Here is a 12,606-nt window from a genome sequence, read left to right as displayed (position 1 = left end):
TGAAGGTTGACCTTAATATGTGCAACAACAGATCCAAGCAGCACACGAAGTGGGTGTAGAAATCATACATCCCTTGTGCCTGCCTCACCACCTTTTGGTCCTCCTTTATACTTTAATTATCTCTGCCACTGTCCGTGGCCTGCAAGAATGACCTGACAATATTTCCCCTCTGCTGCATAGCCTATCACTTGCTTTCTCTCCTAAGCTTCCCTCCTCTTCCATGGTGAAGAAGCCAGACACTGAGGCAGGCTTAGACCTGGAAGTACATATGCATGGGCTAACTCTTGAATGATGGAAACAGGATGTTTCTTCCCCAGTTATCGGGAAAATCCTGTGTACATGTCACAGGCTCTTCAGAAGTCCTTAGTGTGAACCCATTACTCTCAGAGCCAAGTCAATAGCACACACGTAAAGGGCTTTTTCTCTTCTGTATTTCACTCCTCCCTGTCTCCCTCTCCTGTGCTTTCAGATTCTAACATAAATCACATGCCTACAAGCCTCTCTAAGGCTCTGCTCTATTGGGGGTCATTCAAGCTAATGGGATCAAATGACAGAACTGTCATGGAATGTTTTGAAAGTTAAAATCAACACAGTCATAAAATAAGCCCTGTGGAAAATGCTGTTTATCTACAGCACTTGATTTTATTCTGCCTTCATGGATGAAATTGCCACCCTAATTTTTTTTTTAAAGATTTATTTATTTTAGAGGCAGAGTTACAGAGAGGGACAGAGAGAGGTATTCCATCTGCTGGTTCATTCCCCAAATGGCCACAAACGCCAGAACTAGGCTGATCCGAAGCCAGGAGCCAGGAGCTTCTTCCAGGTCTCTCACAGGGTGCAGGGGCCCAAGAACTTGGGCCATCTTCCACTGCTTTCCCAGACCATAGCAGAGAGCTGGATCAGAAGAGGAGCAGCCAGGATGTGAAGCAGTGCCCACAAGGAATGCTGGTGCTGCAGGCAGAGGCTCAGTCTACTACACCACCGTGCTGGCCCTGTCACCTGTCACCCTAATGTTTCAAGACTGAGCTACACAACATGGGCTAGCTATATTTATTAATATTATGTTATTTCGTTTTCACCTTCATGAACGTTATGTATCAATGCGCATTACTGTCTCCATGCTATAAATGAGGAAATAGAAACCCAGTATTGACGCAGCATCTGATGAACTGAAAATCTTTCCAACTTATAAAATATTTCATGAGGTTCTTATCTATCATATAGGTGTTCATATAAATGAATACATTTATAAAGAAATGTGGGAATTTTTCCACTTCAAATTGAATATTATCCCATATATTACATGAATAAAATATTTTCCCATTTCCATCAGACTAATATCTTGCTTTAATTCTTTTTTTTTTTTTGTAAGATTTATTTATTTATTTATTTATTTTGAGAGGCTGAGTCAGAGAGAGACAGAGAATGAGGTCTTCTATCTGCTGGTTCCCTCCCCAAATGGCCGCAACAGCAGGAGCTGGGCCGATCCGAAGTCAGGAACCTCGAGCTTCTTCCAGATCTCCTATGATGGTGTAGGGGCCCAAGGACTTGGGCCATCTTCTACTGTTTCCCCAGGCTTTCCAAAGAGCTGGATCAGAAGTGGAGCAGCCAGGACTCAAACTGGTGCCCTTAGGGGATGCCGGCAATGCAGGCAGCAGCTTTACCTGCTATGCCACAGCACTGGCCCCTGCTTTAATTCTAAATACAAATGAAGATTATATGAAAATATATGCTGAATTATTTGTGAAGAAGTCATTTAAAGCTATTTTTAGTATGTTTTCATTTATAAGACATTACTCAAGAAATTGGTTACTATGCTTACTGTCTAATCTGGTGGTACAGGTATTCTTAAGAATTTGCAAGCACTTTAGATTTTCAAAACTGAGTAAGAGAAAACTATAATTATCTTCCAATTCCTTTTGTGCAATAAATACTCTGAAACTGACAAACTATTTCATGATTAATATAAGATTTATTTCAGCAAGAATATTTATAGTGGTCATTGCCAGACTTTAATATGAGATGTTAAATGTCCGATCCAATTTTCCTTCCCGGATAAGTTTTCCTTTCTTATCCTGTATAAGACATTGAACAAAATAAACAAAACAAAAAAGACATTAAAAACAATGCATTCAGGCACAACCCATAGTACAATTCTAAAAACAGAATAAACCACTCCAAGTTTAATTGTAGCCTTACACTCAGAAATATGAGAAAGTAGTAATAGGAAAAGCAAAAGAGACAATAAGAAAATGCTCCTATTCAAAACAATCTTACCCACATTGTTGTAACTTTATCTGATAGGTAGTTAATTTATCAGGTAATCAAAATATGTGAGCTATAACAAGAGTGGATAGGAGACAGGTAAAGGGGGATCTCCAGTCTAGAATGTGGCCCGGGGGCTCCAGCCAGGGGGTCTAGACCAGAAGTGATCTGATGCAGAAGACAAGCTTGGCTTTTTATAACCAAACATCCAGACCTCTGACAGCAGTGATCCCAGCTCAGGCCACCTTTGCTTCTCTTCGTTAGACTGTGTTTTAACATTTAATTTACAAAATGTGATCAGCTTAACTAGAATTTGTGCACATAAGGAACATTTATGTATTCCGTTAATATATGAGCCATTAAACCCAGTATCATCTTTTTAAAACAAATGAACTTAGAAAACTAAATTAAAAGTTTACAAAGAATGAGAAAAGAAAAAGCTTAGTTTCTGCACATTTAATGAGAAAAAATAGCTTGTTAAAGTTACTTTGGAATTGCTTTGCTTAATAATGTCCTTATAATGTCCTTAATAATGTCCTTATGCCATTTAAAACACACCAGGAAAACTTATGAGCTATGTTCAAGTCTTAAACATTTAAACTGACCATTTAATTACTTTATACTCTACAGCAGTCATTAAACTGGCAGGACCAGAGGCTACCATGATTTTTCGAAAGTACATTTCTGTACCAGCTGAAACCATAAAGCAGTCAGATCAAGCTTAAAATGGGAACTGTCTATTTTAACTCTGGCTGGAAAGGAATAAAAAGGAGGGGCGGGAGGGGCACTGCAGGCAGTCGCCAAGGGAAAGTGCTGCAGCCAGCACCTTGCCAGGGAGCCTGTCACACAAATGGGAAGCATTCGTCCCAACACTTACCCTGTCCGTTTTGAAAACATAGTACCAGAAAAACAGGGGCCCGATTCCAAGCAGAGCTCCTAAGAGTGAGTTCTTGGGAGTGGGTCTGAAATTGGGATAGATATTTGCTGATCTTGCGTATGTCCAACGAATTAAGGCAGGATCTTCCTGAAATTATAATAGAAAGTTACAGAACTTGAGGGCTGTGTCAAGAAACAAATTCATCAGGAATTTTGGAAAGGAACGCCGGAAGTGCCCTTTGTTCTCTCCACAGTTAAGGGTAAACCCTAAATATTCACCAGCAGCCTCAGAGAAGTTCTATCATTTCTAGTATTTTCTGAATAACTGCTGTTTCTGTTCAAATCCTACCCAGAGTTCAAGACCCTTATGTCACCCTTCAGCTTTCTACTTATTTAAGAATCTTAATCTTTTTCAACTATCAGAGAAGCTACTTCTCCTCCTTTATCGTTGTCATCCGTTCTCAGGACTGCTTTTTGCTTCACTGACTTTTGATAAGCCTGTCCATCAGATCCACTCAGAACTCCTGGTGAAGACAAGCAGATCTCCTATGCTCTCGGAAGCTTTGTATTCTGTTTCCAGGACTTTTTCTAACGTTCTCCCTACACTGCTCTTTAATGGCTACAAATATGCTGTAAGAAGGTAAAAAGCAGGCATAGGTTAAATCTGCATTAAGAAAGTTTTTTAAGCTGACTTGGCTGATATTTTTTAAGCAAGACAGTACATTTAGGGGCCAGTGTTGTGGCATAGGGAGTTACACCACTGCCTACATTGCCGGCCTCCAACATCTGGAGCACCAGTTTGAATCCCAGCTGCTCCGCTTCTGATCCAGCTCCCTGCTAATGAGCCTGGAAAGCAGCAGAAGACAGTCCAAGCCCTTGGGCCCCTGCCACCCATGTGAGAGGCCTGGATGGAGTTCCTGGCTCCTGGCTTCAGCCTGATCCTACTCTGGCCATTGTAGCCATTTGAGGAGTGAACCAGCAGATACAAGATCATTCTTTCTCTGTCTCTTCCTCTATATCACTCTGTCCTTCAATTAAATGTTTTTAAAAATTGGTACATTTTACACCATTAAATTGTTTTGGAAAGGTCAAAGTTGTTGTTAAAGAAAATCAGATCTTGGTTAAGAAAACGCAATTGTATATTTTAATATATTTATACTAGAATAACTACCTAAGAATAGCAAATCTACCCCCAAACACATAATTAAAGTTAATTAGCTAAATCCTCAAATGGTTTTACAAAATTATTCTCTCCAATTAACTGAGAGATAAAAATATGAAAGCAAAATCAGTGTTAAGACTTTAATAAATGACATGAACAGTCAAGGTGCTAACAGACACCAATAAGTCAGTCACTCTTGGTAAGATGAAAATAATTTAACTGGGTCTACGATAGTCACATTTCAAGCCAAACTGAAGTATAGCAATTCGCCCTTGACCATCAGCTGGAGCCCAGAGGTAAAGACACCTTTTATAGTGGAAATGCTCCCCTTCCGTTCAGTCAGATGAAAGCGTGTGGGCCTTCACCACTGGACACCAGTGCGGATACCGCTGCTTTAAAAGACTACTAACGTTATCCTAGCACAATAAAATGAAAGCAAGCACCACAGTGTTTTGCAGCCCTGTTTTTATTATGCCTGTACTGCAGACAGAACAGGAAAGAGGGTAAAGACACAAGAGGCAGGTTCAAGGGGATGCCCGAGTTCCGTATCTGGAAGCTTAGCTACATTTATTCTTTTATCTGTCCCTTCTGCTAGGATATATTTCAATGACTGTCCAATGGCAGACTTCTCAGTCTGCCCGTCACCTGCCAGATCTGTTTTTCAAAAACCAGACATTTCATTCTGCAAATTACCAAGAGGCCCATGACCAAGGTTCATCGAGCCCAGCACTCTAATTGAGAGAGAGGCTGCAGAAGACCCGCACGACACCACCACAGCCAGTGGCTGGCAGAACTGGACATGATGGACTTTCCTTGACATTTCTTCACCTGACTTGGCTTCCCTCCTAACTCTCTGGCCATTCACTCTTGGTTTCTCCTTTTCTCTACAACAGTGAACTGTAGGTCTTGCTCACCTTTCCTATCTACATTCAGTTCCTAGACAGTGCTGTCAGGTCATATGACTTCAACTATCTACCTACAGCTCACAACTCCAAAATTATACTCCTCGTCCTCAACCTCTTCCTGAACTCCAGATCTAACATCCAGCCACCTGACGTACCGTCTAATGGTTACCTCAAATGTCACAAATCCCAAACTGATTTCCCAGTACCCCACTCCACCTCCATACCTGCCCTACTCACATTCTTCTGCACTTTGGTGAAAGGCGACTTCATTCTTCCAACTGCTCAGGTCAAAAACCTCGAAGTCACCCAGAACCCCTCTTTCTCTCACAAACCACATCTCATCTGCCAGCAAACCTGGTTGGCTCTACTTCAGTGCACACTCAAAATTGACCACGTCTCACCACCTCCAGTGCCACCACCTGGTAGCCACCATCAAATTAGAAATTATTGCCTCCTAGTGGGTCTCCCCACCCCTGTCTTTGCTTCCCCATAGCCATTCCCAACTAAGCAGCAGGAGAGACTATTGAAGTCCAAGTGCAGATTATGTGAGTCCCTACTTCGTGAAAGTCCTAACCATGACCCAGAAGGCCTGCCGTGATCTAGTCTCAGGCGACTCTATGACTTCATCTCTGCCCACACCTTCTCCATATTAGTTAGCTTCAGTATGTTTTTTAATTACCCAGGCACACTCCTGCCCAAAGGGCCTTTGCACGTGCTGTTGCTTCTGACTAGAATTCTACTTTCCTAGAGGTAAGTGGCTAGCTCCCTCACCTTTCTCCTTCCAGATCCTTAGTCAGGTGTCACCTCCCCTGGGCCTATCTACAGTCACATCCACTCACCCTCCCTGCTACACACACACACACACACACACAGATCTCTAGTCACCTGCCGGATGTTTTCCCCTCTTATTTTTTCATCTCACTTATCACTTACGTGTTAAATGACAGACTGTTATCACTTGTCTCCTCAGCTGGAAAGGAAGCCCCATGAGGACAGGGAACTTGTTCTCCATCGTGACCTCAGCATCTCAATCAGGCCCAAAACAGATCCTCAGCAATGATTTCACTAACTAATCAATGAAGCACATATCAATTAATAACTGGTTACATCATGCATTCATTTAATTAACAGAGCCACCAAAGAGGCGAGTATTATTACTCCTATTTTCTATATATTAGAACAACTGAAACTGCCCTGGGTCACGGTACCAGAAAATACATCTGGGGTTTAAATCTCAGGTCCATCCGATCAGGGCCTTACTCTACTTTTTTACTCTTTTCTTATTTTCTAGATTATACCATCGAGCACATCAACCCCAACAATGTGGGCACATATATATTATAAATGTGTCTGTATCTTCCCAAGTAAACAGGTTCTGGCTGGAGAAGTACAGCCAACCAGTGAAAAGCAGATGCTGTAGGTTCCACCGAGAGGAGCTCAAATTCTGCTCTCTCACTCGCTAAGTGGATAGCTGTGAGTCCCCTTCCTATGCCGGCTTCTTGTCTGTAAGACTGGGATGATAACGCAGCTAAATTCTCTGGAGAGTGGTGATATTTGGAGAAAATAATGCTCAGAAATGGTGCAGCATTGTTCCTGGAACACTGTAACTTTCCTTCAATCCTCACACTTCCAACAATTCCTAGAGAATCCCAATGCAAGTGTTGGGAAGTCTTTTTTAGAAAACATATATGGCGTATTTAGCTCTGTTCAGAAAACTACCTAAAAGGACATTTGTTAAAGGATACAAGCTACCAGTTTCCAGGGTCTATGTCTGGGGCTTTGAATGTAACATTATCTCATTTAACCCCACAATTCCACGAAGAATGCACATCACTTCCACGCTGGTATCAGCACACTACGATTTACAGGGGTCAGGTAAAGTGCCCAAAGCTGTACAGTCTGCCAAAATGTGGTGCCTTGGGGTCTCACTCCAAAGCCTAAAGCTTCAAAAAACTGCAGGCTCATTAAAAGACACGGGCTGAAGCATCCCTGTATCACCACCAGGAGAGAGCAGGAGTCCTCCCAACTCTGAACTGAAAGAGGCTTTTTCAACGCTAAACAGACAGAAGCACTGAGTGAACACGTGTAGAGCCAGGCCCTGTGCTGGGCCAATCGCGTGCCTTATTTCTGCAGCCTTAGGAAGTCCTATACAACGCTCGTTGTCCGGACTTAGTAGGGCTGAATAACTTTTTCAAGGTCACCCAGGGGAATGAAGGGATCAAGCCAGGAATCAAACCTGCCCCATTTGCACGGTAGCCAAGGTCAAATGGTTAGCGCGCTGGCCGCCGCCGGGGCCAGGAAGTGGGCCGGCGTCTGGGATGTTGCTGGGGGACGGTGGCCGCCCCCGGGCCGGTGCCCCCCAGCCAGTTTGGGATCCGGGCCCCCGCGATTCCCGCCCGGCAGGCCCCCCACTCACAATGAGCCCTCGGCGGCTGGGGTCGTTGTACTGAAGCAGGTACTCCCGTTTAAGCCGGGATCTTATAGCCAACCGCTCGGCTTGCGCCTGCCGGGTTTCCGGAGAAATGTCGTATTCGGCTGGATCGAGAGTACTGGGAAGAGTGGCCAGGCGCGACGGCTTATACTTTGGGAACGACATCTTGGCGACCGGAGCACAACTGCGCCTGCGCAGCTCTGGGCCCCGCCCCCTTCACTTTGACCTTCAGCCGCAGGAAGTGCGCCTGCGCGTTAGCGGGCGGTCGAGAATGGCATTTAATCTGGCTGGGTTTCTTTCCCCAACCTTCCTGGACACTTCAGTTCGCGACACCTGATTTGCGCGTGCGCAGTCGGCCTTCCTCGCCTCCACCCACCCTCTGAACTGCCACTGCTGCTGCTTCCTAGCAGCCTTAGCGCTGCCGATGGAACCAGTGCTGCCTAGGGGAAGCTGAGCTGTGTGGGACTGGTGTTGGAGTCAGAAGTCCTGCTTTCCGGGGTGGGTTCATCCAAGCTATGTGACCTTGGGCAAGTCACTCAACATCATTCTGTAAGGCTAGCAAATTTGTTGTGAGGCTCAAAGAAGCTGATGAATAGGCGCCGAAATGCTGTGCAAAGCGTAATTCTCTATCCAAGGAAAAGAGAATTTGCTTTTCCTTATGTTACCATATTAGGTCCGTACAACCTAAGTCAACAATAAACATTTTTCATAGGCGTGAAATGTTTAATAAGAGGATGATGTTATAATAAAAGTGTTGCCTGACTGTAGCAGGTGAGGGAGAAAAATGAGCTATTGAATAAAACTTGTAAAGAAACAATACCCGAGTTAAAATGCTTAACCTTCTTACCTAAAATGCTTACTGCTCTTCGGGTGCTAAGGATGGAAAACAGGCGCAGGTGTGTGAAACAGCAGTTACGTCACTGCTTGGGACAGGGACATCCCAAACCAGAGTGCCTGGGTTTGAGTCCTGCCTCCTCCACTTCTGATTCAGCTTCTGATCTTGTGCACCCTGGGAGGCAGCAGATGTTGGCTCAAGTGCTTGGGCACCTGCCATGCATGTGAATTCTGGGCTCCTGGCTTCAGCCTGGTCCAGCCCCCAGCTGTTTCAGGCATTTGGAAAGTGAGCCAGAGGATGAAAGATCTCTCTCTCTCTCCTCTCTGCCTTGCAAATGAATTTTGGAAAAAATGAAAACCATTATTACAGATATGAAAATACAGGGGCATTGTAAAAGGTGAGTTGGAGAGAAAACCGAGGTAACAGAATTGATTCCCTCCCCATATGTACGGTCCTTCCTTCTTCCCTTCCACTACCACCAAGGGAAAAAACAAAAACAACTTCAAGTTACACAGCAGGGTCTTTGGGTACCAATCAGATATTCCTCAGAAGAAACACCATTAGCAGTATTTCCATGACACGGGCCAGGGAAGCCAGATGAAAAGAGCCACGGCTCTGCTGAAATGTCTGGGGACGTGGAGGTATGCTGGGAAGTGGTTGCTAGGCAGAGGACCTGGGAAGTGTTGGCACTTGACGTGATGAGGAGCAGCGCTGCTGTCAAATTTATTCAACATTTTTAATGCTGTTTTAAAATATTTATTAAGCACCCACCGCGTGAAGCATACTGCACGCTAGTCAGTCAATCTTCTAGGCTCCGTGGGAGAAATCCGGAAGAAACAGAGGATGAGCTGTTTTGTCTTTCAGGAGCGGACAGAACAGAAAGAACAGAGGAAGTGTGCTGATACCTGATGGTAAAGTAGTTTAATGTCCAAATGAATCCGGAGCAAAATGGACTCATGAGCAGGCAGGCCGAGAGAATGCAGAAACCAGAAATTTGAGACAAATCACTGGAGCTCCATTTGCAAGCATATAAAGAATGGAAGTTCTGATTTATTCAGAGGTGTTTTGAAATATTAAGAAAACACAGCAATGTGAAAAGCAGCAGCTGATTATACATTCTAAAGACTCCATAAAGTTGCAAAAACCTTTTGTTTATAGGTTAGATACTAATCTAGGAAGAACATGTAGAAAGAATAAAAGAGACACTTTTTTAAAGAGTTATTTATTTTACTTGAAAGTCGGAGTTACACACAGAGAGAAGGAGAGGCAGAGAGAGAGAGAGAGAGAGATCTTCCATCTGCTGGTTCACTCCCCAATTGACCGCAACAGCCGGAGCTGTGCTGATCCAAAGCCAGGAGCCAGGAGTTTCTTCAGGGTCTCCCATGCAGGAGCAGGGGCCCAAGGACTTGGGCCATCTTCCACTGCTTTCCCAGGCCATAGCAGAGAGCTGGATGGGAAGTGGAGCAGCCGGGACTTGAACCGGCACCCATATGGGATGCTGGTACTACAGGCGGCAGCTTTACCCTCTACACCACAGTGTGGGCCCCAAAGAGACACATTTCTTCTAAGGAAAATATTTAGGTGAGTTAAAGTGGTTCTTCTTACACTTGCCTGGTTGTCATAAGATTGCTGAGGCTGGTTGTCAAATATATGGAGGTTTAAAATTCCTCTGTTTAAAATTCCCTGTTCTACTCTTGGGGACTCAAAATGATATGATGGGGGAAAACTAGAAGTCTTATGTTTTTTCCAGTTTCCTGGTGGGGCCAGGGGGAAGTTTCTTAAAATAATGCATGTTTGAGCTCTCTCTCTCTGTAACTCTGAATTTCAAATTAATAAGTAAATCTTTGGAAGTCAGAGTTACAGAGAGAAAGAGGGAGAGACAGAGACAGAGATATTCTTTCTACTGGTTTACTCCATAGATGGCCACAGTGACCTGGGCTGGGCCAGGCCTGAGCCAGGAGCCAGCAGCTTCTTCCAGTTCTCCCTGGTGGGTGCAGGGTTCCAAGCATTTGAGCTATCTTCTGCTGCTTTCCCAGGTGCATTAGCAGGGAGCTGGATCAGAAGTAGAGCAGCCAGGACTCGAACTGGTGCCAATATGGGATATTGGCACAGCAGGCAACAGCTTTACATGCTACGTCACAGCACCGGCCCCTTTACTTCTAATATTATATATTTCTTGCTTCTTTTCTCCTTCATCAGTCCTGCTAGAGGATTGTCTAGCTTGTCTATGAAGACATGTAACCCTTTCTTAAAGTAGCAACTACTTTTAGAGCAGTTTTAGGTTCACAGCAAAATTAAGAAGGTGCAAAGATTTTCCATACACCACCTGCCCCAACACATAGATAGTCTCGCCTTATCAAAAATCCTCCACCAGAAAGGTACATTTGCTACAACTGATGAGTCTACATCCACATATTATCACTCATAGTTCACATTGGGGGTCACTCTTGTACATTCTGTGTGTTTGGACAGGTGTTTAATGATATGTATTTATCATTATAATAGCATGTAGTATATTTTCACTCCCGTACACATCCTCCGTGCTCTGCCTATTCAACCTTCCTCCCCACTCCCCACCCTCAGCAGCCAGTCCCCTCCCAGCCTCTGGTAACCACTGATCTTTTCACTGTCTCGCTAGCTTTCCCTTTTCCAGAATGTCAGTTGTTGGAATCATATAGTATTCAGTCGTTTCAGATTGTCTTCTTTGACTTAGTAATAGTACTGAAGTTTCCTCCTTGTCTTTTCACGGCACGATGGTTCCTTTCTTTTTCGTGTTGAATAGTATTTCACTGCCTGGATATATCACAGTGTATTTATCCAGTCACCCAAGGAAGGACATCTTGGTTGCATCCACGTTTTGGCAGTTATAAATAAAGCTGCTGCAAACATGCACACACGGATTTTTGTGTGGACATAAACCTTTAGTTCCTCTGGGTAAATACCAAGGAGCTCACCTGCTGGGCATTCTAGTAAGAGCATGTTTAGTTTCATAGAAAACTGCCAGACTGTCTTCCAAAGTGCTTACACCATTTTGGAGTCCTACTGTTACCAAAAGCTCTGTCCCTGATCCAGTGCCGAATCAAATAACAAGGACAAGGTTTGAGGCTCAAGGAAGGAGAAAGTTTCACCTATCAGTAGATGAGGAATCAGAAGAGTCACGTCTCCAGAACCACCAGCTTACTTGGTGAGGACAGTCTGGGGTTTGTAACGCAGGAGGAAGAGCAAGTGTTCAGGTGGCTGCAATGCCAGCCTGGTGCTCAACTTCCCACACACTGATGCTTAGTCCTTGAGAAGGCCTGCAAGTGAGGAGATTAATCCTGTCTCAACTGGGTGGTTCTGCTCTGGCTGCCTGTTAAGAGAGGTCAAGTTAGGATTAAAGCATTCTAAGCATGGCAAAGAAGAAAAAACTACAGGCTGTGTGCTTCAGGTACAGGAAGGCGAGAGACTGAAAAAAAAAAAAAAAAAAAAAAGCTAACAATTTAGCCTTGCAGCAAAACACAACATAGTGCTTTGTAAAAGCAGCCTGAAAAACATCATTTGGCTAGAATTAGTGACAGTGAAGCTGTACACTGGGGATTTGCCCGTTTGCATTTAATTATGGCAAGAACCAACTCCTGCAACTTTTATATCATCTTATACCTGTGGTTACACTATCAACAATAAGTGAGCATTCCTACTGCTCCATGTTTTTGCCAGTATTTGGTGGTGTCAGTATGCAGGGTTTTGACAATTCCAACAGATGAGTTATCATTGTTATTTTAATTTGCATCTCTCTGTTGACCTCTGACATGGAGCATTTTTCATGTGCTTATTTGACATCTGTGTATCTTCTTTGGTGAGCTATTTGTTAACATCTTTGGCTCATTTAGTAATAGGGTTGTTTGTTTTCTTATTGTTGGGTTTTATGCATTCTTTGTATATTTTATGAGTCCTTTCTCAGATGTGCCTTTTGTAAATATTTTCTCCCTCATTTTGGTTTGTCTTATTCTCCAGATATTGTCTTTTACAGGGCAGAAGTTTTTAATTTTAATGAAATACAGCTAATCAATGATTTTTTCATGGATCATGTCTTTGTTGTTGTATATAAAAAGGCATCATCACCCCCAACGTCATTTCTGTTTCCCATATTTAT

General features: G+C 43.6%; 1 protein-coding gene across 1 annotated transcript; it reads right to left on the bottom strand.

The window, feature by feature from the left end:
• Nucleotides 1–1,950: 1,950 nt before the first annotated feature.
• On the bottom strand, nt 1,951–7,843 carry NDUFB4 (NADH:ubiquinone oxidoreductase subunit B4). Its single transcript, XM_062208684.1, has 3 exons — nt 7,625–7,843; nt 3,143–3,289; nt 1,951–2,075 (listed from the first exon to the last, which is right to left on the bottom strand). Exons 1-3 carry the CDS (start codon nt 7,802–7,804, stop codon nt 2,013–2,015), a joined length of 390 nt encoding a protein of 129 aa, XP_062064668.1. The 5' UTR covers nt 7,805–7,843; the 3' UTR covers nt 1,951–2,012.
• Between the last annotated feature and the right edge of the window lie 4,763 nt (nt 7,844–12,606).

Source organism: Lepus europaeus, chromosome 2, assembly GCF_033115175.1.
Source record: "Lepus europaeus isolate LE1 chromosome 2, mLepTim1.pri, whole genome shotgun sequence".
NCBI lineage: Eukaryota > Metazoa > Chordata > Mammalia > Lagomorpha > Leporidae > Lepus > Lepus europaeus.
Note: the sequence above shows the minus strand (reverse complement) of the source record. Positions and strands in the feature narration are given on the sequence as shown.